The sequence below is a fragment of the Syzygium oleosum genome, unplaced genomic scaffold, assembly GCF_021117445.2.
Source record: "Syzygium oleosum isolate NSW1041296 unplaced genomic scaffold, Sole_v2.1 Sole_v2.21, whole genome shotgun sequence".
In the NCBI taxonomy this organism is placed as follows: domain Eukaryota; kingdom Viridiplantae; phylum Streptophyta; class Magnoliopsida; order Myrtales; family Myrtaceae; genus Syzygium; species Syzygium oleosum.
The window spans coordinates 748,251-774,012 of NW_026607505.1; the positions used below are offsets into that span (position 1 = coordinate 748,251).

A 25,762-nucleotide genomic window follows, 5' to 3' on the forward strand; every position below is an offset into this window, starting at 1 on the left:
GATAGTATTGCTTATCTAGCCTCTGTGCTGGCCAAATTCTGATAATTAACCCTTTTCTTGAGCTCAGGGCGTCATGAATTGAGTTAGGTAATGACCAAGTCTCGGAAATCTTGTGTAATTTAATTTAGGTGTGGAGTTACGTTGTTATAAGTGTCGGTCTAGCAATAGTTTTGTCGAATTAAATTTGTAGATTTGAACTCTGTTTTGCTACCGTTGGGGAATAAATAAGCTTTCTCTAAGAGATAATGCAAACTTTAGGATGGAGCCATGCTGCGGGAAATCTGTGAATTTTTCTTTGATGTTCAATGTCGTTTCTGAATCTTTTTTTTCCTATTTAGTCCTTCAACTTCAACTCGGGATGATCCTTTCGTCAGCAAAACTAATGTATCGAATGACATGGACAACCACGTCACTAACCTGGACACTCTAACTTGCATAGGAAATCCAAGTCACCTCTCTCTCCCTCTCTCTCTCTAAAATAGAACAATTACTTTACTTTCTCCGTTCATAGAAACTAATCGTGAACATCAGTCACAACCGTGGCTACTGAGTGCCGCCATTGTAGCTGAATACCCTACCACCACTTAACATTACTATTGCCATTGCATATTTATTTTTTTTACCCTTCATAACTGTTACCTTGTTTTTCTTTCGGATCTAAGTTGCGACCTCAAATCTAAGGCCATAGCAACCTTAGATCAGACCTTAGATTGACAATCACGATCTCTAAATCAAGGTCGCTCCTAAGATCTAGAAGTACGAGAAGGTGAATGGGGATCGAGATCGAGAGAGTTTAATGGTTGTCGGGAAGAACAAGAAAATAAAAGAAAAAAATTAAACAAGAATAATATCATTATTGCCGACTCGGTAATGAAAAAATCATCCGAAAGTCCGGTGATTATTTTTAGCTCACCAAATGCTGAGTTGGCAATCCGCATAAGCAAAGAAGCTTGTAATTTGATGTTGCGCTTGACGAAAGGACTCAATTTCAGAAAGATTAAGAACTAACCCGATCAAAGAAATATTTAGGGACGGCATTGAATATCGAATAGGGATTATCCAAGTTATTCCTCCTTTTCATAAACTTATAAAAGAAATAACAAAAAAAAATAAAGAGAGAGAGAGAGAGGAGAGAGAAAGAAACAGTCTTGTAAGAGAGAGAGAGAGAGAGAGAGAGACTTGAGAGTTTATGGCAAGCATGATTTTATGGCCGGTGACCGACTACTTTCCCACTCCCTCCCTCACAAAGCCGAAACACCTTCACACATCTCCATCCATCCATCCATCCATCACACACACACAAAAAAAAGTTTTCTTTCTTTCTTTCTTTCTTTTGCCTTCTCTTTTCAAAATAACAATAACAATTCCCAAACAACAGATGCACAGTGCTTGAAAAAAATCACTTAACGTCTTCTTTCTCGAAGAGAGGCTAGAAAGACATAAATATATAATCTAATCGTACCTTTTTATCTGCATAACCACGCGATCTTATAATCGCTACTATATCTTGAAACAAGAAAAAAAAGCCCGTAAGAAAGTCTTATAGCTCTCACCATTCTCTCATACCTATCCTCTTTCTTCTTCTTCTTCTTCTCCTCCTCCTCTTTTTTTTTTACTGCCATTTTTGCCCTCGCAATTCTCCCAAATCACACCACTAATCTCACACTCAATTATGGCAAACTCATTCAGTAAATTACCAAGACGAAATGTCCAAAGAAAAATCCCCTCTTTGACTCCACTCCCTCTTGGATTTCTACAAAGTTGCCCCCACTTTTCACCCTCCCCCCCAAAAAAAAGAAAAGAAAAGAAGCGAATCAAATGAGCTAGCAGTACTAATTTGTCCGCATTGTGATGGTCCCCTTAATTAACACCCAAAATTAATTAACAACCTTAAATTTAAATCAAGGGGAAAAGCCATCAATTAATCAAAAATATAAAAAGGTGGGATTTTTACAGTTCATTTGAGCTCTGCGGACTGTTGGCTTTTGTTGCCGTTAGTGATTGGCACGCCTGGCACTCATCATCGTCATCATTCCCTCCAACCCCCTCCCCCCTTCTCTCTCTAGCTTTTCGGCCTCCTCTCTCTCTAGAACGCCCTCCTCCTCCTCCTTGAATTGCCCCATTTTTGTTATTCTTTTCTTTCCCTTCCCTTCCATCTTTAGGCCCCCACTCTGCTCTGTTCCTCAATCCCCACCTTTTCCCCTCTCTCTCTCTGTGTGGCTTCCTTCTCGACTTTTCTCCTTTCAAGAGAAGATCTTTTTCACGACCCTCGATTTTTTTTTCCCTTTTTTCCCCTTCCCCTGTTCGTAATTTGGGTTCTTCAAGATTGGATCGATTCAGTCCGGTTCGGGATTGTCCGACCCCGAGTCCTGGTAAGCTCGTCTCCAGCTTCGTTTTTGGGCAATTGGGTGTTCGTTGGATGGCGAAATGCGTGAACTTTGACGGTCGTTAATTGTTGTCTCGACGAGCTGAATTCTTGATTATTTTATTCTTTCCTTGTTTTCGGTTTTCGCGTTTCTGGGTAATTGATTCCTGGGTAGAATAATTGTTTTCTGTGATCTGCGTTGGCTGCTGTGTTCGTTTTTTTTATATAGTTTGGCTCCTGATTTGCACGGAAAATCTGATAGAATGTTGATGCGAATCACGAGAATAGTTGCAACTTGCTTGGTTCTTGATGGGTTCGACGTTGGGTATGATCTTGGAAGGAGATATGTGGTGGGAAACTTCCAAAGTTGAGGTCTTGGAGATCAATGCGCAGTTTTGAAATGCTGTACATTCGATAATGTCTCTGGATTTTCATCGATTTCTTCCGATTCAAAAGTTTCGAGCTTCCTGCTCGCCCAGATGAATACTTCAGCAATCTAAGAGCATTTTCTTTTGCAGCAACCGGCTCGCCCCTTGTTCGTAGCTGCTCGCGATGTTTTTTTTTTTTCTTGTTACTCCCTTTCCCATGCTCTGGAAATTTGTTTCGATTGTTTGTCTCTCTCTTATTTTCTTTCTTTCCAAGTTTTTATTTTGACACCTCCAATATCAATTTCTGACGGATAAGCTCCTTAAGATGTGAGATGTTGCCGGCCAAAATCATGTTCGCTGTAGCGTTATTAGAAGGATAAGCATAAATGCGACGGACGTGTGCTTTGCCTCTCGTGATATTGAAACTGATCCACTCTTATATGTTGATGCTGAAGACTCGAGATCCTCTGCTAATCTAGCCTCGGAATTATGCCTCGCAAAAGCATAACCATAAATACAACAGATGTTCATACTAATCCACTTGTATATTTTGGTGTGGAAGACTCCACATCCTCTCCCATTCGAGCCTCTGAAAATTTGTGCCCCGAATGGGATAACTAATACTAAAGATGCACTCGATAAGGATGGATACGACAAGTTAACTCAGAATTTAAGAGTTATAGAAAAGCACGCATACAAGATGTGATTTTCTTTCTACTTCTCCTTCACTGCAAATATTTGCCATCTTCTCCAGCTGTGTTTTCCTGATACTAGGTTGCTTGCTCAATCTTGTATATATGTTGCCCCTCTATGAGTAGAGATTGTTGTTGGCACTTGACTGTATCTGAGAAAAACAGAACAAGAATTAATTGAATTATGTTTCCGATTTACCTAGGGAAGTTGTATCAGGAGGCAGTTTAAACCTCGGAAATCTGATTCAGGGTGCAATTGAGAATTTGAAGTTAGGTCTGTGAAGTATTTGATGCCCTCTTTGATATGTCTAGTTGGCCCTGGTTTTTTCCACTTCAAATTAGGATAAGCATTTCTCCTAGTTAGTGGAACAACAACGTGATAGCAAGGGGAAAACTGCACATATATAGGTTGGCAATCTTGGTCATGCATTATCTACTGGGTATTTTCTATTGCGAATTCACATGAAGAGATCTTTGTGCTGACTGCTGACATTCGCAAACGTCAGTGCTAGCGAAGTGACTTAAAATTCTACTATATTAGTTTCTATTCCCATGATTGAGTTTCAACACAGATTTCTGCTTACAGTTTCTGTCAAGAAGCAACTTTTCATCTTCCTTTCTCTATATATCTTCCTTTTTTCCTCATAAAATATATACTGCTTTCATAAATGCTGTTGTCAATTTCATCTCATGTCATTTGACTGGTGCAAAAATGTAATGATGTTGCAGGTACCTCTTCCTTAATTTAAGCAAACTAGCAGCAGACATATATTATTAAAGCTGCAGAGAAAGCATGTCTGTTTCCATGAGAGACTTGGATCCAGCTTTCCAGGGAGCTGGACAAAAGGCGTATCCTCTTTCTGTCTGAATAGTTAGTCGGTTTGCAAATTACAATGCTTTGCAAAAGAAAAAAAACTATCAATATGAAGAGGCATCTTGCAATTTCTCTAGTGCATCTATTTACATTTCAAAATGACAGCATATTGGCAAGCAGAGCTGCTGTAACAGCTCTACCCTTCACTACGTTCTTTATTTCTGTTCGAATTACCATCTAAGCATCATTCATGAAATATTCTCCTTAACCATTCATAGTGGAATTGAAATATGGCGAATTGAAAACTTTCGTCCTGTTCCGGTCCCTCAATCATTTCACGGAAAATTCTTCACTGGGGATTCCTACGTGATTTTGAAGGTAAATGTTTTGGTTTCAATTATTTCATCTCTGGCATCTTTGTACCATGTATTTTGACGTAAGGAATATGCTCGACTGCGCTCTGACTTAGTCATCGGTAGTGTTCCTAAGTTGATAATCCAAATGAGATGTAAAAATGGTTTCAATACGAACACAAAGATGGCTGATCCTTTAAGTTGCTTGGTGCAAGTTTCAAATAAGTGTGGATCCCCAGTTTATATCATGATAGTGGCCTAACTAAGCTATATGAAGAAAGAGTTATTTCCATTTAGAAATTATTTCGCTAAAGACCTCGTTTGGTTCATCTTGAAATTGAATTACACAAAGAAAGAAGACCATACTACTGGACTTTTCACTTTTGCAGGATCCATTACTAAGGTAAAGTTTCTGTCCAAACATGAATAAGGATTCCCGTTCCTTTTAAATTCAATTCCACGGTGAACTGAACGTGGCCTAACAGAAAAGAAAAGCTAAGATGAATTAGATATATTCCTGAGGTTGCTATTTTATTATGTTGCATGTCACCGAGTAAAAGAATACATTTTCTCTGGTTTTAAATATTGCATCTCAATACCTGCAGACTACTGCATTGAAGAATGGTGCCTTGCGTCATGACATTCATTATTGGCTGGGCAAGGATACGACTCAGGTTAGTTCCTCACTGCTTTGTTCTTCTATAATAGCATTGCATATGTTGTACATTAGTAACGTTGGCTTTATCTTAATATAGGATGAATCTGGTACTGCAGCCATAAAGACAGTAGAATTAGATGCAGCCCTTGGAGGACGTGCTGTTCAGTATCGTGAAGTACAGGGTCATGAAACAGAGAGGTTCTTATCGTATTTTAAGCCATGTATAATCCCGCAGGAAGGTGGAGTTGCAACTGGGTTCAAACATGCTGAGGCGGAAGAACATAAGACACGCTTGTTTGTCTGCAGGGGAAAGCATGTTGTGCATGTAAAAGAGGCAAGTGCTCAGACTTAGAAGTCATGATTGAAGATTGTGTTTTTAAATTGACTGCATAAATGTTTTTCTTTTGCTGAGTATGTTGTGTTACTGACAGGTTCCTTTTGCTCGGTCTTCGCTCAATCATGATGACATTTTTATTCTGGATACCAAGTCTAAGATTTTCCAATTTAATGGCTCAAATTCATCCATCCAAGAAAGAGCAAAAGCTCTTGAAGTCGTCCAATACATCAAAGATACATATCACCATGGAAAATGTGACATAGCAGCCATTGGTAAGTGAACTAATAGATTAACAATCAGGTGACCAAGAACAACAATGTACACGAGTCTTACAAATATTATGAACAGAGGATGGAAAATTGATGGCGGATTCTGAGACTGGTGAGTTTTGGGGATTTTTCGGTGGCTTTGCCCCTCTTCCAAGAAAAACGGCTTCCGAAGAGGACAAGAATGTTGGCATTTATCCTACCAAGCTACTTCGGTATGTATTCAATTCTTAGACTGCATACCTAAGGTTACATATCTTCAATCTCTGTTAGTCTGGTGTTTCTCTTAAAAACTGAATGCTAAATGTGCATTTGTATTTGTTTGTGGACATGCATTTGTATTTGTTTGTGGACATTAATTCAGCTGTCAAAAACAAAGCATATTTAGATCTACCAACTGTTAATGCCCATTCTGTTGCAGCTTGCTGTTTTCCTTTTTCTCCTCTTTTGTTTCACTAACTCCAATCATCTCTGTAACAAGAGTGGAGAAGGGCCAGATTGAAACTATCGGGGATGAGCCTTTGACAAGGGATTTATTGGATACGAACAAATGCTATCTTCTGGACTGCGGGGCGGAAGTGTTTGTGTGGATGGGGAGAAGTACCCCTCTTGATGACAGGAAGAGTGCTAGTTCTGCTGCGGAGGTAAAACAGTATAGCTACTTATTAGGCATAGATTTTAATTGCTATGTGACTCTCATTCCTCTTTCGCCATTGTTCAATGAATGAAACAGGAGTTAATCCACAGTCCTGATCGGCCCCATTCTCATATAATTCGTCTAATTGAGGGATTCGAGACTGTGGTATTCCGTTCAAAGTTTGATTCCTGGCCTCAGACAACTGATGTAGCGGTGACTGAGGATGGGAGAGGCAAAGTTGCAGGTTGTTACACACATTTAGGATTTTGACACTTTTTGCAATGTCTTAATTTCCAACCTCGGGTGTATTATATAAATCCTTGTTAGCTATTACTCTTGTTGCTGCTGTTTCCGCTACTTATCCACTGGATACCATTTCTTTTTCATTTGTAGCACTTCTGAAACGCCAAGGACTAAATGTGAAGGGTCTCATGAAAGCTTCTCCTGTTAAAGAAGAACCTCAACCATATATTGATTGCTCCGGACATTTACAGGTTTTATATGCACATCCAAGCTGAATTTAACTGCACAATATGCTTTGCCTGTTGTCTTTTTTGTATTTCTGGTTCAGTGTTCGAGACTATAATATTATGATACCTCCACATTGTTTTTGCAGGTTTGGCGTGTAAATGGTCAGGAGAAGATTCTTCTTCAATCTGCTGACCAGTCGAAATTTTATAGTGGAGATTGCTATATATTTCAATATTCTTTTCCAGGAGATGATAAGGAAGAGTATCTCATAGGAACATGGTTTGGGAAGAAGAGCGTCGAGGTGAGATAATTCAGATTGTTCATTCTCGTTTTCATAATTGCTGAGCAATTAATTACGTGTGATGTCTAATAATTGCAATACTGGTAGCACAATAGTTTTTGTGAGAATGACGTTTTTTTTTCAAATTTTACTGGAGAGAGTGTTTCCAAGAAAGCATGTTTGTTGGAGGGCTTTCTACTAGGGTAGACGTTACTCGAAAAGAGGTCCTAAAATCAGAAAACATAAGTTTTGTCGAGGTTACTTGATTATTAGTGGGTTTCTGTGCAAAGATGCCCCGAAAAGTGAACCACTGATCCTTTGGTTTAAGTGTAGAGCAGTACACCAAAATTGGGTTGGCATATTGATGGTTCGAATCCTTGTTGATTGCTTCCTGGAAGGCAGAATTTGCTTGCAATGAGGATGCTGCTTCTTAGGAGAAGTGATTAATTTGCATTTTTAATGTACATTGAAGGACAGATGATAGTAGCTTGAAGTTGCTATTTATTAAAAGTTATCTGGGTTTCAGTCAAGACATTATTGTGCTACAATCCACTGTGGACAGTTCAATTTAACCTCTATGGCATTGGTAGTGTGGTGTCGGTAACCTCGTTCTTTTCACTGACCTGGTAAGGTTATTCTAATAAATGATCAGGATTTGATGCTCAGCTCGCGTGATACAGATTCATAAGGACGCTCTAGAACCTATCCCTCTCTTTTTCCCAAGGATATTGGAATTGGCACAGAAAGTATCATCCCATTAACATTGGATGTCATTTGGGAGCTTCGGAGCAGTATGGTGTTGCTTACAGCCACCGCTGTTCTAGTATTCTATCGTTGAAAGGAAAATGTTAAAGAGTGCCCCCGAGGCACTTGTTATGGGTCATTAATAATATGGACACTATTTCAACTTTTCTACTTTCTTGAAATATGTTTTTTTCAATTTTCAAAACATATCGGGTGTGTTTTTACTATTATTAGTGGTCTTAACTAGTGCCCCTGGGGCACTTGTTAACAAAACCCTTTTTAAAATACTTCCATGTAACTCATGATTTATACATTTCCTGTATTTTTCCTTTTCGATGTTTGTCAATGATCCAACCTTCTTGGATTTGCACTATTTTAAGTTTACCCAATAGTCAATTACTTTTATTGTTTTTGGACTAGAAATTGAGTTTTATTTGTCTTCTCTAAATGCTGTAACCAATAAAGAACCTCGTCAAATACGGTTGCCTGTATGCTTGCATGTATGAATAAAGGGCTGCGGTTGGTGTACTACATTGCGCTGATGTTGGGAAAACACATAGGTATACAAGGTCTCTGTATTGCGTTGGTAACTTTGTTTTCGTCATGAATGAAAACAGGAAGAGAGAGCGTCTGCTCTTTCACAGGTTAGCAAGATGGTTGAGTCTTTGAAGTTTCTCCCTGTCCAGGTTGGTTCTATCATACTGTGATTGCTTTTGCTCTCGTCATGTGATGTTATAGTTTTCATCTCGTTTGGATAACTAACATCTGTGATAACACATTTTAGGCTCGTGTATATGAAGGAAATGAACCGATTCAATTCTTCTCAATCTTTCAGAGCTTCATTGTTTTCAAGGTATGTGGGCAATAATCGTAGATTATTTTTTATAAAATAATTTGGTAAGTGATAAATTTCTCATGCACTCCCATGGCTGTAATATTCAGGGTGGCTTGGGTGAAGGGTATAAGAGCTACATAGCAGAGAAGGAAATCCCAGATGAGACGTATAAAGAGGATGGTGTGGCATTATTTAGAGTCCAGGGATCTGGACCTGACAATATGCAAGCAATTCAAGTGGAACCAGTATGTCATGTTTTCGGTTTTTATTTTTTTAATTTGCAGAAACATGTATGTCATGTTTGCTGCACAGAACTCACAGCATGTCATGGTTTGGTAATCTGCTGATGGAAGTTTCCTCTTTCACTTTATGCAATAAATGAATCAGGTTGCATCATCTTTGAACTCCTCATACTGTTACATCTTGCATAGTGGCTCCTCCGTCCTTACGTGGTATGGGAACCTCACAACCTCAGAGAATCAGGAACTTGTTGAGAGGCAGCTGGATCTGATAAAGGTCTGATAATAGTAAAAATATCTGTAGTTTCAGTATTCATGAGTATACTATGACTTACGTGATTGGCAGTCTCTCCCTCGAAGACAAATAACCTGTCAAACTCAGTTTTCGTATTCTTGAACGTCTCCACATGCAGTTGCTTTCTGGTTTTATCTGAAGCTTGCTATTATTCTGAGAGGTGCCTTCTTCTTAACTTTCTAAATGGGTCTTAATTGTATTCAGCCAAATGTACAATGTAAAACACAAAAGGAAGGTGCTGAATCTGAACACTTTTGGGAGTTACTGGGAGGAAAATCGGAATATCCCAGCCAGAAGATAGCACGAAATTCTGAGAGCGATCCTCACCTATTTTCTTGCTTCTTCTCAAAAGGTATACATAAGGTGCTGTTAGATATTTGTTTACTTTCTACTCCTTTCATCTCTTTCTGTATTTAGATGTTACAACTCATCTATCTTTTCTTCCATGTATCGTTGCTGCAAAAAACATGCTCGCTGATTTGCAGGAAATCTGAAGGTGTGTAGAATAATCTTCCCGTTGATCATAAGCATTCATTCCAACTCTTGCCTCTATTCTACTGTATCTTAAAACTGAGGCCTCTTGGAGTATTTTCATCATTTTATTAATGTCTTCCTGTGTTTTCAAGTGCCGCTGCTTAAAGATGCTTGCGTATATTCTTACCTGTTACGCTAGCATGTTATCGAGATTCTTACTTATGCAGCCATTCTGATATTGTTATTGCAGGTGACAGAAATACACAATTTTAGTCAGGATGATTTGATGACCGAAGATATATTTATCCTGGATTGTCACTCAGCAATCTTTGTCTGGGTGGGACAACAAGTTGACTCCAAGATGAAAATGCATGCTTTAACCATTGGAGAGGTATGGTTCAGCTTGAGGCATAAAGGTGGCATAGTATTTCGATTTCCATGTATTTTTACATGTTGTTCAGCTCAAGTGTTTAGGTCCATAATTGAAAGTCTTTGCTGCATGAACAATTTTTGAGTTGTGAATTAAATATCATTGTTCATGGTTCATATAAGGTGATGAACACCAACTTCATGATTTGCAGAAATTTCTTGAGCATGACTTTCTTCTGGAGAAACTATCTCATGAAGCTGTAATATATGTCGTCATGGAAGGAAGTGAACCACCTTTCTTCACGCGCTTCTTCTCTTGGGACTCCGCAAAATCTGCTGTAAGTAACTGTAATCATTATACATCTGAGTTTTTGCTGTCTTAGAATTCTGATTGCATTTTTTTTCCGGTGCAGATGCATGGGAACTCATTCCAAAGGAAGCTTACAATCGTTAAACATGGTGGTACACCAACTATTGATGTAAGACTTACGTACTTTGAAGCTTCTTAACATGCCTGCTTGAATGATTGTTAGCTGTTCAGGATTTTCATGCATATCCACTTCTTATTAGCTTGTTCATACTTGTATACTGAACCTAAAATAGGTTGCTTTCCTTTGTTGTGTCAATGGCTCCTAATCGTGGATATCTTGAATCTTTTAGGAACTTCCATAATTCTTTTGAACTTTTGCTCGTAACAGGCATTAATATGGAGAACTGGTTTCTGAAGTGGCTGTGAATTTCCGAAAGTGGATAACAAAATGTGGTGTTTTTTTCACTTTCTAATAGTCAAAGCACATGAAGATGCACTTTTCTTGTTGATATGTGCTGCTTGATGGATATTTTACTAGCTCACATCTCCAGCTAAATTGTTCTCTGTTTGTGGTTGATTTGATTTAATGCGTATTGCATGATCAGAAACCCAAGCGTAGAACACCTGTTTCCTATGGAGGAAGATCTAGTGTACCGGACAAAAATCAGAGGTCGAGAAGCATGTCTTTTAGCCCAGACCGTGTTCGTGTCAGGGGCAGGTCTCCTGCTTTCAATGCACTGGCTGCTAATTTTGAGAACCCCAATGCAAGAAATCTTTCAACTCCACCACCTGTTGTCAGGAAGATCTTTCCAAAGTCCGTCACCCCTGATTCAGCGAAACTGGCTTCCAAATCTTCAGCTATAGCATCTATCGGTTCCACTTTTGAGAGGTCACCACCAACACGAGAAGTCATCATACCCAAATCTATCAAAGGTACGTCATAACTTATCAACTAATGCTTAGGGAAACACACCAACAACCAACTATTGTTTCTATGGAGTTTTATCTGATCATTTTGTTTTACGGGGCAGTGAGTCCTGAGGCACCTAAACAGAATTCAGAGCCAAATAACAAAGAGAACTCTATGAGCAGCCGTATAGAATCCCTGACTATTCAAGAAGACGTGAAAGAGGGTGAAGCTGAAGATGAGGATGGGCTTCCGATCCACCCGTACGATCGCCTTAAGACAACATCAACAAATCCTGTGGCGGAAATTGATGTTACCAAACGAGAGGTAGTAGCTTGAACTGGATACACTGCTTTATATCTTAGTACACCTGTTCAACCGTGTTCTGAGATCGTCTTTGCGTGAAATGTCACAGACTTATTTGTCATCAGCAGAGTTCAGAGAGAAATTCGGGATGACAAAGGATGCTTTCTACAAGTTGCCCAAATGGAGACAGAACAAGCTTAAAATGGCACTTCAATTGTTTTGAGTCTGTTTTGATAGCTCTATTTATTCTTTTGCTTTCTCCATTAAGGCGTGGCGAGCAGATGGAAGCTTTCCTGGATATCTGTAATAATAACTTTCCTTGTCTGAGCTTTCTTCAATATTTACTTTAACTAACTTCATTGAGAATTGTCTAACCGCCTACCGGGTTACTTTTCGTTGTGCAGTTGGTGAATTCAGACCTACCTGAGTCAAAGGGACAGAAAGGTGCTTATTTTTAGATGCTTCTGCTCCCAAGGAACTATTTTTGGCAATTTATGGACAAATCGGATCGTTTTTTCTTTTTTGGGTTTGTCCGGGTGTTGAGAAGTATTTATTCTTTTTGGTTCTCTTTTTTGTTTGTTGAGTTAGTTGCTTGGTATTCTTTATTCTCAGAGGCGTGTTGTGAGGTTGCAATTTTGTTAATTCACTTTCTCTTTTCGATTTTTCCGAGAAAAGTTCCATTTTGGTGCCAGATTAGGAGGTTTGAGGGACTACTCAAAGAGTGTGTACTCTATGTCTGATGATGTAGGCGTGTACAGCAGTGTAAAATCAGCTTACATGGTCAATTTGCTCTTGTAATAAAGGTGTGATTTGTGTCCTCTGCGATCATTCTCTTCGAACGTGTGTATCGAATTCTTAGGGAGATCAATCCGAACTGCATTTTCCGCATGCGAGGCAAGTGCAAGACTGCGCGTATCGATCGTTGTTCCTGAACTAGAATTGCCTAAATTTGCTCGTCTTTGGCCATTTTTCCTTTCTGGAGATTCCTGTAATGTCGGAAAGGCATGAAATCTTTTCTGAAAGGTAATCTAGCATCCTTATGCGTGAAGAAGTTTGACTGGAGTTGGATCTATGATGACACCCTTTTTGTTTGAGCTTATTGAAGGTTCAGGCTCAGCTTGAAAGAGCGTTCCTGTACTTTTTTGCAATCCATTCTAGTTCAAAGAGAGCAAAATGAGATGAACATTTCCTAGCCGTCTCGTTTTTCAGCCAATTGAAAGAGCATTCCCAAAGGGCTAAAAACAGAAAGAAAAGGAAAGGAAGACACCGACCATGCATGAGAATGGTATCTTGCTGCTTGGAAACCTTGAAGGGAGTATCAAAAGAAAAGAGCAAGAGTCCAGATGTTTGCAGATGCTATTTTGTAGGCTCTAGTAAGCGAAAATATACTTAGGACGATTTGAAAAATATTCCTAAAACAGATCGCCATTTTTATAAGTGATGCAAATGATCATTTTAAAAAAAAAAATATTTTCCAAAAAATTTAATTTTTTTATACAAATGGAACCTTAATTAATGAAAATACCATCTCGAAACACTTAACTTTTCTCATTCTGACAAGAGTATAAGATTGCCTATATGTTCTCCCACTTTTTAGCTACCCTTTTTTCTTGGACGCATGCACGAATTTGCACACCATAAACCATACTATTCCATAATCAAACAGGATGGCTCATTACATATGATTCACTACATGCGTACGCATACGCGCGATTCATGATCGTACGAAAGTCACAACATAAGAGAAGATCTATTTTTACATATAAGATAGATCTGTCGGATCACATATTCACGTACCGAATCCCATTATCCAGATATTGGCACACGTAATACCTTCTTTCCGACGATGGGATGGCACAATCCTTCGGCGTAACCGGGCCATTCCTCACCTCGGTACCCAATCGGTTATCGGGCGGTCAAAACCTTAACAAGATGCGTATCATAAAACTGTTCTAATTTCTTGGTAATAGGATCTCCTCGCGACCCAATTAGCCATTCCATGCCTTACTTTGTGGCAGAGAAAATTTCCGATCCCAATTTTCTTAATGACGCAATAATTCGATCTCTCTTTATTTTTTCCAATATTATTTTCGGTTTCCGTTATTCGGATTCCGTTGTGCTACCGGTATATTAACTTAACGGCACAGTGGCGGTGACAGTGGCAGTGGCCGGTAAATAACCGACTGCTATAAAATACGAAATTCTTTTTTTTATTATTCTTTTTTTTTTTTTAATTTCTGGAAAGATTGGGGGGAAAAAAAAAAAAAAGGGAATCCATGGCGCCTCCTCTATAAATAACAACCAATCCAAACAGAAAAACAAACTCCCCTTCTCTCTCTCTCTCTTTCTCTCTCCTCATCCTTTTAGTGAGAGAAAGAGAAAGAAGAGAGAGAGAGAGAGAGACGCTTCATCTGCACCAGCATCACTGCAGAGAAGAGAAGAGAAGAGAGAGAGCGAGAGGAAAGCGGGATTCTGCGTACGGACCGGTGCCGCCGCCGCCGCCGCCGCCGTTGGAGCTCGCCGACGATAAGCGCGCGCGGCGCCTCCGCCGGAAATGTCCGCCGCCGACAAGGCCGCGCCGCCTCGGCCGCCGCCGCCGCCGCCGGTGGAGCTCTGCGAGGGCGCCGGTGGCCTCCCCAAAGTCCTCCTCCGCGAGTACCGCGGGAGCTCCGCTGAGGTAACTTTCGCTCGGCGTTTCCTTCCTTTCCTTCCTCCCGTCCTTCCTGCCTTCCCTGTCTCTTTCCTCTGTTTCCGGCGAGTGCTGAGTGTCGCGCGCCGGAGTCGAGTCGGTCCTTGATTGGAGCTTCCGGATGTGATGGTTTCGATGCGTGTGCGGTTCTCTCGGCGGCTGTCGATCTGGTCTCGCAAATCGGAGTGGCTGATTTGTGTCGTCCGCTGTTTTTGGCGGCTCGAGGAGTTGGAGTTAGCTGCTCGAGCGCGGTTTTGAGGATTTAGAGTCGTCGATTGATCCATGATTAGGGAGGAACGGGTGTGTATTGGTATACGTGCAGGACGTGTCCTCGTCTCTGGGATATTCTAGATCGTACTTCAGGTTGATTATCGGAACACTTGGAGGACTCAGGGGTGCTGACATTTCGACCTTTGCTAGTGACATTAATGACCGGAGATGTTGCCATAATGTACCATTAGATGGATTTCGAGCAGTTAGATCTGTTTGTATGTGAAAGCAGTGTTGTGGTGATTGGTGGTGTAAATTGCAGTATCAAGAGATGCAAGAAGATAGCAGTTACCTCGGATGCCTGTGCGAGCAACCATTCACCAATATTTTCTCTGTATCAAACTTTATGTCATCTTGAACAGGGATTCTTTATGCTCGCATGATATCATCCTGTACCTTTTTATCACATTCACATTGTCCAAGACTGGGTCGCTGACACTTTGTAGCCTCCGCTCAAAGAACTTTGGATTTCGACAATTTTAAGCCTTGTGGACAGTCTTCTGTCTTCTTGTTCTTTCGTCATTTCAATGGGATTATGGACTAACCTGAATATGAAGAATCACAGTAACGCATTTTTCAGAGTAGTGTTGATTTGCCGGAATAAACTATAGATTTGATTCTCTCATTCTAGGCTTAAAAGAGAATCCACGAACCTTTATAAAGGCTATTGAAAAGGCTGATTGAAGCGTAACCCAATGAGTTTTTTAGTGCATACTGATTGCTTGAAGGGTCTTCATCGCGAAACCTTGACGAATTAGTTTTCCAATCATGTTTGGTTAATGAGATTTCTTTTTTAGATATGATTTGATAACGCTTTCATTTATCTCTTTTCCTTTTTGCCAAGATTCCAAGTTTTTGTGCAAGGGTGCATATTTACTCATGATAGATGTGTTTTTCCTTTAGTAATTGTAAATTGTCCTCCTCCATTCTGCTTCAGGTCTATTTGTACGGAGGCCAAGTGACATCTTGGAAGAACGATCACGGGGAGGAGTTGCTTTTTGTTAGTAGCAAGGTAAAAAGTGATAGTCAATTTTTTTTTTCCATCGCGCAGGAAAAGATCCATGTGACTTTCATATAGGTTGCTGATGAGGTTCATAAAAAGTCGTTTGGCATTTGTTTCTCTATGATATTGAATTTATTTTGCGTGGACTCTCTGTCTGAAGATCGTGAATGTTTTATCATGCTCCTATTTAAATTGCTGTTGGTGGAGACAAATCTTGAATACTTAATGAGCTGATGGTTTGCCATAAGTACATCAAATACTTGTCTTTTACACTTGTCATACTTAAAATTCGAGATGATGATAAACCTTTATCTTCTTTAATGGTCACAATTATTATGCCCTCAGGTCAGAAAATTGGCTTTGCTCTCAGTGTTTTTGTGTGTTTACAAAAATGGATGTACCTTTACATTTGGTGTCTCATTAATATTCTTTTCCATTGTTCCGAACCTCATGTCATGTTTAGTTTGCACCATGTACCTCAAACCTTCTCCACATTTCATATTCATTCTGTTATCATGCATGGTCCAATTCCACTTCAACTGAAACCCTTCATTTGTTACAGGCCATATTCAAGCTTCCAAAGGCAATTCGTGGAGGGATACCAATATGCTTTCCTCAGGTGCCTGCTTTTACAGAATATCCGTTTCGTAGTAACATAATTTTGGGTTGTTTATCTCAGGTGAAATATGGTTATATAATCTGCAGTTCTCGAATCATGGTTCTTTAGAGCAACATGGATTTGCGAGGAACAGACTCTGGAGTATAGATAATGACCCTGCTCCTCTTCCAACTAATTCCACTAGTAAGGCTTATGTGGACCTGATTTTTAAGCCATCAGATGAGGACCTTAAGATCTGGCCTCACAGGTAATTACAGGTCTCCACTGGTGCCATGTGCATTCCAATCCACATACAAAACTTTTGCAAGAGAATATCAACAAGATCTGGAACATCATTCTTACATTTTCTTGCTGTTCCTGCGGTACCTAAAAAGTTTATGTGTGGAAGGAGCATGAGCAGAGAGGTTAAGAACGGACTCCTCTCTGTGAAACATACGACTTTTTTTCTCCTTAATAACCAGAAATTAGAAACAGGAAGAACTTGAAGGAATTTATGTTCTCAGTTCCAAAGACAGAAGGCATTTTATGCTCTGGCTCCTTTGACACCATTCTGCACTACTATGGATGGGATGGTTGAATTGAAACATTGGAACCGTATTGATATGTTCCTTGCTTCCTTTTATTTTACTAATATCTACCTTATCATTTCTCTGAAATTTTCCTATTTTATCTGTCATGTTTAGTTTCGAGTTCCGTCTGAGAGTAGCTTTGTGGCCTGGTGGAGATCTGATGTTGACATCTCGCATCAGGAATACTGATGCAAAACCTTTCACATTCACCTTTGCCTACCACACCTATTTCTCTGTTTCTGATATAAGGTAATATTATTAATAGGTTTTACTCTGCTTTCCCCGTCTATTTGGCATGTTAAATGAATCTGTTACTGTTAGAATGGTTATTGTGCATGGAGTGAATTAGCTTCTTATTTCGACAGATACTTATTGTTGATCCTTTCTCGTTGATGGACTTAATCAACGAATGTGTTATTTGTGTCTTACCGAAATGTATGTTCAACTGATACTTGTAAGCAACCCATTAAGACTATGCTCCTATGTTTCTAGAGATTTATGAACAACAAGATTAAGTCTGTCACTGGTCAACGCCAGGCTATGAAAATGGTCGTTTAATCTTGTTTTGGTAGACAGCAAACAGATGAGAGTTTTCTACAGCTTGAACCTGATTCTGACCAAAAAGATAAAAAAACCTGCAGTGATTGAAGTTGTTAGTAGGAGGGGAAATTGATAGGAAGGAACACAAAATTGTGAATATTGATAGGATTCCATTAGCCTCACATGCATTTGGCATCACGAAGCACCAAGCAATGCCATGTTTTTCATCAAATGGGGTGGGGAAAAAAGGTTTTGGGAGCGAATATGGTTTTTCTTGATGAAATCAACTATATTACTTTGATAGACAGACTTAATGCAACTGCATTTCCTGCCCACAAATCCTGACCACAAATCCTGACCATGTGATGTTTCTCTAAAATTCGGCAATAGAGAAACATGTGGTGAGTTTCATTCCTCAGTATCATATTAAAAAGTATTGTTACTGCTCTGAAGCAGCTTTTGAGATCGATCTAGTGCTTAGTATATTGCAAATATGCTTCTTTATTGCCCTCATGCCAATTGATGGTTTGAAAGAATTAGGTGGTGGTTTTGGATCTTGATATTGAAGCAGTAGATAAATTTTGAAGAAGAGCCTTACCAGTTATTTATACCGGCAATCCTCTAGCCCCCAAACTGTATGATTACTTTTCAGTGAGATGGATACTTGTGGCACATAGACAGAGGGTTCAGTTTAATGCTCTTATTGGAGTTTCCAAGTGCAATTAGTGTGCTCCAGGCAGCCATACTTCTCGTTCTCAAGGGTTCAGTTTAATGCTCTTATTGGAGTTTCCAAGTGCAATTAGTGTGCTCCAGGCAGCCATACTTCTCGTTCTCAATTTTACTTATCATTTCGATTGGTGATTTCCATGAGTCATAAGTAGATATTTACATGTGACATTGATTTAGTCAAGTCAGCAGATGGTCATATATTCAATAGTCAAGTCAGCTCGAAAAAAAAATTTCAGCAGTATCAATTGCTTTTAATATATCTGATTTATATGTTCTCAGTGAAGTTCGAGTAGAAGGTTTAGAGACTCTTGATTATTTGGACAACTTGCAGAATAAGGAGCGTTTTACTGAGCAAGGGGATGCAATAACATTTGAATCAGAAGTAGGTTCAAAGTTCTAACTTTTTCTCTTTAGTCTGTTGTGATCTTCTTGTTGTGGTTATTTATTGCGTTACCGGTTTAATAGGTGGACAAGGTATATCTCAGCACTCCTACAAAGATTGCAATTCTTGATCATGAAAAGAAGAGAACATTCGTGTTACGGAAAGATGGACTACCAGATGCTGGTGAGATAAATCTGCTGTGTCATGGATTTTGTTAAAAGTTGCAGCACTTCACTGCTGGATCAATATAGGTGCACGGAATGTCTTAACTATCTTCTCTTGCATTCAGTGGTTTGGAATCCCTGGGATAAGAAGGCAAAGGCAATGGCCGACTTTGGTGATGATGAATATAAGCATATGCTCTGCATTGAGCCTGCCTCCATTGAAAAACCTATCACACTGAAACCAGGCGAGGAGTGGAGAGGAAGGCAGCACCTTTCTGCTGTTCCCTCTAGTTATTGTAGTGGTCAACTGGACCCCCAGAAAGTTCTTCAGGGTTGCTGAATAACACTTCCTCGCAATCTATACTCTGTACAGGTGATTCTTGGGATTGTCCCATTATCTATTTCTATTCTCTTTACAAGCAAAATTGGTGACTTTTCAATGTACAATTCCAACTACAAAAAGAAAAAAGATGCACAATCGCAAGTACGCTGGCTCTATGTCACTAGTGAACTACCGCAGACAATTTTATCTCGCCCAAATTTCTTCTGCTTTGTCAGTAAAGAATTTTCAGATGATGATGGGATTAGATGTTTTGAATATTCATCAATTGCCTTTTGTTTTCTGGTCTTTTTCCACATGAGATGTCCATCTTAGAATGCACATCCAGCAAAGTGAATGTTGATGTTTCCACTTTCAAGCTGAAAGGTCTGACTAGAGTCAGTTCTCTGAGGTAAATGTGTGTCTTCTGTCTGTTTTCTCCTGACCTTAGGTTTTGGAGGCTCTGCAGAACCTTGTTGGCCCTAATATTGTCTGAACATGGACCTCCCTGTAGATCATCGAGGCCAAGAAGTATGGATGAGTGGTTACTGACTTACTATTGATTGTTGTAGACTTCCACCTAGTTTTGATTGATCAAATAGAGCTTCTGTGTGGGAAACTGTTTTTTAGCTTCTAGAGATTTAGCTTTGGGAATGTCTCTTTATTTGCTTCTCCATGAATGCATCAATCACACTTATCATGCGTTGCAGGTTTTGTTGCAATTTCGGATGGATCGACCATGAATCCTGGCCATCATTTTTTTGCCCCTCCCCTGGAGTTTTTTCTACATTGGGTGGAAGAATGGATTCGTGAGCACATCGACTCCTCTAATGATGCCGCTTTGATGAGGAGATACAAAATATGTCATAAAACTTTTGAGTAGTCATATAGCCAGTCAGAATTAAACTGTGTTTGTGGATGGATTGATTTGGCGTCTGAGAATTGATGCTGTATTGCACCTAGAGAATGGAAATGGTTCTGTTAGGTAGCAAATCTTAATCGAACATGTGATGGTAGTGAAAATCTTTTTAGTATGATATTTGCCTCATCCTCTGATGTATGTCCTTTGGGCTGGCTTACAGAGCCGAAGCTCGTGAAACCCTTATCCGGAGCTAATTGGGTGCATTATGCTTGCAAAGTAGCTTCTAGAGCAAAAACATTAGTTGCTCTCTTGGAGTTTGATCAACAGATAGCAGGGGTAGTACAATTTAAAACTGCTAATCAAATCATGCCAGACTAAGATCACTTCGGATCTCAGCGGGAGACGTCTACTTTCAAGTGATGTTCAGTCAGGAGTTCTCCACCTGCCCAGGCCCCAGGTCAACATCTTCCCTGAGTGAACTAACAATAAACTATGCAGGTTCTATCGCACCTCGGTATCTTCTGTAACCTCTCTTTCGAACTGGTTCTCTTTAGAACTGGAAACCCGCATTCGTTTTCCTGCAACCATTCTATGACCTCCTCAGACTAGAATCCCATTTAATTTAGATCGCTATTGCTTCAGCTCCCTTACTTTGGAAAGTCTCTCTATCCCTCTCTCTTTCTCCACACACTATGGGCAATGATAGTAGAGAAGAGGGGCGTGGGTGGGGGGGGGGTTGTTGTGGGAAGTAGTTCCTTCTTCTCACATATGATTTGAAGACTGAAACTGTAGTCTAAAGAATGACCAGTCTCCATGTTGTGGTTTGTTCACAGATTCCACTTCGCACTTGAGTAGTAGTGGTAGACAGGGGTGAGACCCAGCGACCGTCATCTTGCAATTACAAAGAAAATTGGCTTTCCTTAGCAAAGACCTGTATTGATGGAAGTATGTACATCCTTTCATCCTAAATCAAAATAAGAAAGCATTTCCTGTTGGAGGTTACTCTGATTAATTTAGGTGTCTACTAAAAAGAGGTCCGATGATGTTGTCACAGCTTTATTACACCCAAATTGTGGGCGATGATTAACCGAGCTAGGCCCTGGCAGTAGTTCTGATCGATGACTAAGACGACAGACTCGCACCAGTACCCGAATGGTCGACTGAATCATTAGATTACTGTAACCTAGTTTTGGCCACGACAATGACAATCAATGTCGACAATATTATTCTTGAACAACTCTGGCCTTTGGCTTGGAGTCTTTGACTGTTTCCATGTGCTTCACCATATCGGACTACAGATTAAAGCAAGAAGCCCCATTGCACCTTACAAAAATCGGAATGCTATTCAAGTCATTGAGAATCTGAGATCTCTCTTGGATTGCTCTTAGCTATTTTGATTGTTCTAGTCTTTGATATCATTCAACAGATAGGCGACAAAAAGTTCATCCTTCGAAAAAGAAGATTTACTCTGCAAAATTCATGCTTGTCTTCTGGCTCATAGGGTAGATTAAGTCCTAGACATATGTGCTGGAATTTAGGATGATAAACCTTAATTAAAAGGTATTTACATCAATGTGAAATCAGAAATGGCAAAGTGATCTTCTTATTAGAATCAGGAGAAGCAAAATAGAATCTGAATGGATGATGAATCATGTTGATAAGATGGTTCGGGAGAGGCTTAAGATGACTGAACATGCCCTATCTTCAAATAATGTCAACTTCAGACTTGGAACAGCCAATGCGCCTGTTTTCTTTCCCGATCGGATGCAGTAGCTGAACCACCGATACTGGTGGTGGGTCCACTGCAAGCATCACCTCGTTCTGACATGTGTGACGATGATGAAATGAGCTCCTTATGATTCATCCTGGAGAAACCGGCTTCTGGTTTGCTGTAATGCTGCTGGTAGCTTTTGGACATTTCATTGCCCCTTTTCCCTCCTATGCTTAATGTTAGCTCCACTTCAGTTTCTTCATCCGAGCCTTCGATGCTTGTTCCTTCATTTTTGCGAGGGTTACTAAAGCTAGGCCCCGGTAATTCTTCGTCAATGTTGCTGTTTTCCTTAGCTGGGCTTTCAAGGTCGAAACCCCTCGGCCTTCTTATGGCCTCAACGCAGCTGATACTGCTCCTCTCATTTGAACTCGGGTCATTGCTCAGACTTTGTAAATGAAACGGACGGCTGCTACTGGGTTGACTTGTTTGCTGGGGCCAATTGACGACATAGTTAGTCTCTGAACTCCTCATGGTATTCCGGATTCTATTTTGCTCTATTTCTTTCTTCAGCTCACTCATTAGCATCTTTTGAACACTGTACAGCCGGTGGAGTTCTTGCACCTGCAATTGTTCACCCTTTTCAGTTTGAATTTTCTTCAAGTAGTTTTGACATCCTAGGAGAGAAGCTGCAGAGAATCTCCTACCTGTTGCTTGAAGATATCTTCGTGCATCTGTATTGTCTTTCTGATAGATTCGATGTTGTCCTTGTCGGCCACCTGATCCATGGGGTCTATAAACTTGTTCACTCCAGTGTTCCTGATGCTTTCTTTGAGCTCTCTGTTCTCAAAATAGTCCCGCTCATCCACACGGTGAAAAGAAAAAATGTGGCTACTTGGTGAAGCTACTGCTAGTGGGTTGATGGCATACTGAAGTTTGGTTCCCATACCTGAAATAGAAGTAAATTTTTAGAATTGCATCCAAATTATAGTTGATTTAGCTAGGAATTTATAGATGAAATAACATAAAAAAGATTCTAGGTGTGCACTCACAGTTGACTTAGGATCATATCTTTTCCAATTTGTAACTTTTTTCGGTAGTTGGTTGAAATTAAGGGCCACTACTTGATCGTGTGGAGACAGGGTTGATCTAGAAGTGACTCAAACAAATCTGACACGATGGATGAGTCATCTCCAATCTAACAACAAATCATGCTCATTCACACAATGCCTCTGCAAAATTCGAGCATGCGTGCACAAGAGAGAGAGAGAGAGAGAGGTCAGCAAATTTTCTAAGTGCAGAACGAGTTTTGTTGTCTGTCCAAATCTGTTTCACAGTTCATCTTGTCTTTGGCCTTAACAAATGCAGCCACAGCATGTAGAACTTTGCAGATTTGCTAAGTGCCAGCATGTCTCTTACTCAAAATCAGTAAACCCAAAAAACAAAAAGGAAAGAAAAGTTTAATAGGGTGTTAGGTTGAATTAAATTCTGGAGCAGTTAAAATGCACGAAAATGAAAAGATAACCGGCTGTCTTAGCACATATTTCATTTTTCAAGAAGGGTCTTCAAGAGATTTATATTCTTCCTTAGTGAATAGGTCGAGAATTTTGGTAACATTTGTCCTCGTAATGCAAAGAGCTCTGATTGAAAATACAGGGAGAGCAGTCAGAGTTTGCTTCATAAGACTCCAAAAAGTAAGAAGGTTTAAAAGGCCACCAATTGACTGTTCAACATTCATTGTCTGCTCAATATCTGGTTTCAAGAAGCATAGAAAGATGGATCTGTATTGCCTGAAAAAGCAGAGTCTGACCAGAAAATTCTTCCGTGCACTGCCAAGAGAAAACTTGCACCAACCACTCCAAACGCAAGAAAAAACTATATACTGGTATCCTCATCTACAGTGTGAAATGAAACTGACACTCTACAACTTCACCTGTTCTTGTTAAACAAAAAAAAGAATGGAGAGAGAGAGAGAGAGAGTTATGATCATCACCTGCAAGAGATGGACTTGACCAGATTTGCAAACTCTATGGAGATGGTCATTCAACATCATCTTCCTTCATGCTAGTCCCCAATATTACCATCCATAACAAGGCCTCGCTAAATAACCAGAACCCCAGAAACAGGAGGACAAGAACCAACCAAAACCTTCATGAGCTAACATGACATGTTGTTTTGCAGCATGTGACGGAGCCACCAAAGAAGGCAAACCGAAAAAAAAAAAGAGAGCAGTGCTTCAAGATAGACTCACAACATCACAACACTTTCATCAAAATAAAACTCTCGGCAGGCCAGAACCAGTCCTCACTTTACTTGGAGAGACAACAAAGCACCTTTCTCTTAAAAAATTATAGTCTCCTGGTATGTTAATAATTCAGCCCTTGACAGGCTGTGAAAGGAGGGAAAGAGAATGCCAAGGAAACCCAAAAAAGAAAAACGAAAAGGAAAGCTGTTGCAGCAATGTGATAGTGCTTAATCTAAATATTCCGTGTGTCTGTGAGAGAGAGAGAGACCTATATTCTTGGGAGGGGTCTTAAATAATAATCTTTGATGGGATTTTTGTATTGGTGTTGCACTGGACTCTAGAAGGGATGAAGATCAAAAGAGGGTCCACATTGAATATATATGCTCACACATTTAATTAAAGCAAGTGACATATCCTAAACATAAGCCAATGTAGGCCTGTGAACAAGATATTCCTGACAAGTTTTGCTGGACATTGAAGATCTGTGGGAACAGAAATGATATTATGGAAACATCCAGTGTGGTTTCTTCCCTATCCTTTGGTTTTACATAATACCCACCAATCTTTTTTTCTACGGACAATTTCAAGATTCTGATTTTTATCACATCCATTTCCGTACGGATCGACCGCCCTGTCACATTCCACTCAAGTATGGTTTTTTGAGATTTCCGCCTGAATTATGCATCTAACCTAGTTCTACATAACATGACATTTATGTTTCAATAAATTATCGTCTTTTTTACTGCTGAGTCTCACTCACTCTTCAACTGTAGCTGACTCAACTAGCCCTATTTTACAATGAAAAGTCCTCCTTTTTACTAGATTTAGAAAGGCAGAATCTGGAACATTAGCAATAAACACACAGTGAAACAAGATTTATCAGCTAGCATAATATTATTCTGTGGTTTTCAGTATGAAATATTGGCCAATCAAACTTTTGGAAGCTCATGCTTTTATGTGCATTCCGCATGATGATACATCATAACTGTCATCCACAGGAAAAGCAATCCTATCTCTCTTGACAACAAGGATGAGCAAAGGATGATGAAAAGGAGTAAGATTTGGAAACTTTATTCTCCTATTCAGCCTCTGTCTTTCCATAAATTACAAAGTGACCACTAACTCATCCGAAATCTGTCAAAATCAATGAAGTTGTCCACTATATTAAAAAAATAAGCAAAACCCAAGATTTCATCTGAACACAAGAAAAGTGGAGGGGGTAATTATGCGAGGATTAATGAGATGTAAAAGTGATATGCCTGGAATCAAGAAAACACAGGCCATTGGCATTGGAAAGAGTGGGAAAGAGAGAAACTTCCCACATATCACTTTCCTCCAAAAGATAAAGGGCCAAGAACATACTTGTCCCCCAAATTATTATATACCAAAAAGAAAATAATAACCAAAATAAAATAAAAAGAGGAAACCCTCAGTTCTGATCAGAGGAAATCAACACCACACATCCACGTGCCTATGGGGGAGAGAAGCAAATATAAAAACAGGATTGCTTTTGTATGAAATGTATGCCTTTCTTTTGTCTTTTACTTGTTTATGTATGCTCAGAAATCCCATACTAACATGGCCTTTTGCTCATTGATCTGCTCAAGTAGCACCACTTGCACGCTTGTTCATGCACGCGCATGTAAAAAAAAAAAACAAATATTTGTCTTCTCAAATTTGTTCCATCCTTACCCCTATGATCTACTGAGTATCAGTAAATTCCCCGAGGATTAGCAAATCCCATGTTGATGGACAGTTCAGGGGCGTACCTCTCTAGCTCATCTGCACTAAAATCTAGAAGACATGTGAATAGAAAATGAAACATATTTTCAAATCATCCAAAACAAAATACCCGGTTACCTAACGTTATTAATAGCTACAGCCTTTTATCGAAATTGATTTACAAAGTGGTTACAAATTCTATATGAGCGTTCATGTAAGTT

The 25,762-nt window shown here is 39.7% G+C and overlaps 3 protein-coding genes across 5 annotated transcripts; 2 read left to right on the forward strand and 1 right to left on the reverse strand.

The window, feature by feature from the left end:
• The first annotated feature begins 2,031 nt into the window (after nucleotides 1–2,031).
• On the forward strand, nucleotides 2,032–12,541 carry LOC115677464 (villin-4-like). 2 transcript variants are annotated; one of them, XM_030600641.2, is made up of 24 exons: nucleotides 2,032–2,372; nucleotides 4,155–4,274; nucleotides 4,518–4,617; nucleotides 5,198–5,266; nucleotides 5,348–5,584; nucleotides 5,682–5,859; nucleotides 5,936–6,068; nucleotides 6,335–6,497; nucleotides 6,587–6,734; nucleotides 6,884–6,984; nucleotides 7,107–7,262; nucleotides 8,603–8,671; nucleotides 8,770–8,838; nucleotides 8,928–9,065; nucleotides 9,208–9,336; nucleotides 9,559–9,706; nucleotides 9,840–9,850; nucleotides 10,079–10,219; nucleotides 10,410–10,535; nucleotides 10,611–10,676; nucleotides 11,113–11,440; nucleotides 11,539–11,741; nucleotides 11,830–12,023; nucleotides 12,125–12,541. In XM_030600641.2, the coding sequence occupies exons 2-23, from the start codon at nucleotides 4,219–4,221 to the stop codon at nucleotides 11,941–11,943; spliced, it is 2,883 nt and encodes a 960-aa protein (XP_030456501.2). In that variant the 5' UTR covers nucleotides 2,032–2,372; nucleotides 4,155–4,218; the 3' UTR covers nucleotides 11,944–12,023; nucleotides 12,125–12,541. The 2 variants fall into 2 exon arrangements, with proteins under 2 accessions (XP_030456501.2, XP_056176863.1); XM_056320888.1 differs by lacking the exon at nucleotides 9,840–9,850 and having other exon boundaries at nucleotides 9,559–9,717.
• Nucleotides 12,542–14,057: 1,516 nt separating this feature from the next.
• On the forward strand, nucleotides 14,058–20,038 carry LOC115677289 (putative glucose-6-phosphate 1-epimerase). Its single transcript, XM_030600416.2, has 9 exons — nucleotides 14,058–14,397; nucleotides 15,617–15,691; nucleotides 16,245–16,301; nucleotides 16,388–16,548; nucleotides 16,985–17,119; nucleotides 18,419–18,521; nucleotides 18,605–18,704; nucleotides 18,811–19,058; nucleotides 19,715–20,038. The coding sequence occupies exons 1-8, from the start codon at nucleotides 14,275–14,277 to the stop codon at nucleotides 19,023–19,025; spliced, it is 969 nt and encodes a 322-aa protein (XP_030456276.2). The 5' UTR covers nucleotides 14,058–14,274; the 3' UTR covers nucleotides 19,026–19,058; nucleotides 19,715–20,038.
• Nucleotides 20,039–21,314: 1,276 nt separating this feature from the next.
• Nucleotides 21,315–24,305, reverse strand: LOC115677465 (uncharacterized). Of its 2 annotated transcripts, none has more exons than XM_030600642.2 (3): nucleotides 23,568–24,305; nucleotides 22,282–22,523; nucleotides 21,315–22,198 (listed from the first exon to the last, which is right to left on the reverse strand). In XM_030600642.2, the coding sequence occupies exons 2-3, from the start codon at nucleotides 22,519–22,521 to the stop codon at nucleotides 21,587–21,589; spliced, it is 852 nt and encodes a 283-aa protein (XP_030456502.1). In that variant the 5' UTR covers nucleotides 22,522–22,523; nucleotides 23,568–24,305; the 3' UTR covers nucleotides 21,315–21,586. The 2 variants fall into 2 exon arrangements, with proteins under 2 accessions (XP_030456502.1, XP_056176720.1); XM_056320745.1 differs by lacking the exon at nucleotides 23,568–24,305 and adding an exon at nucleotides 22,627–23,511.
• Nucleotides 24,306–25,762: the final 1,457 nt, after the last annotated feature.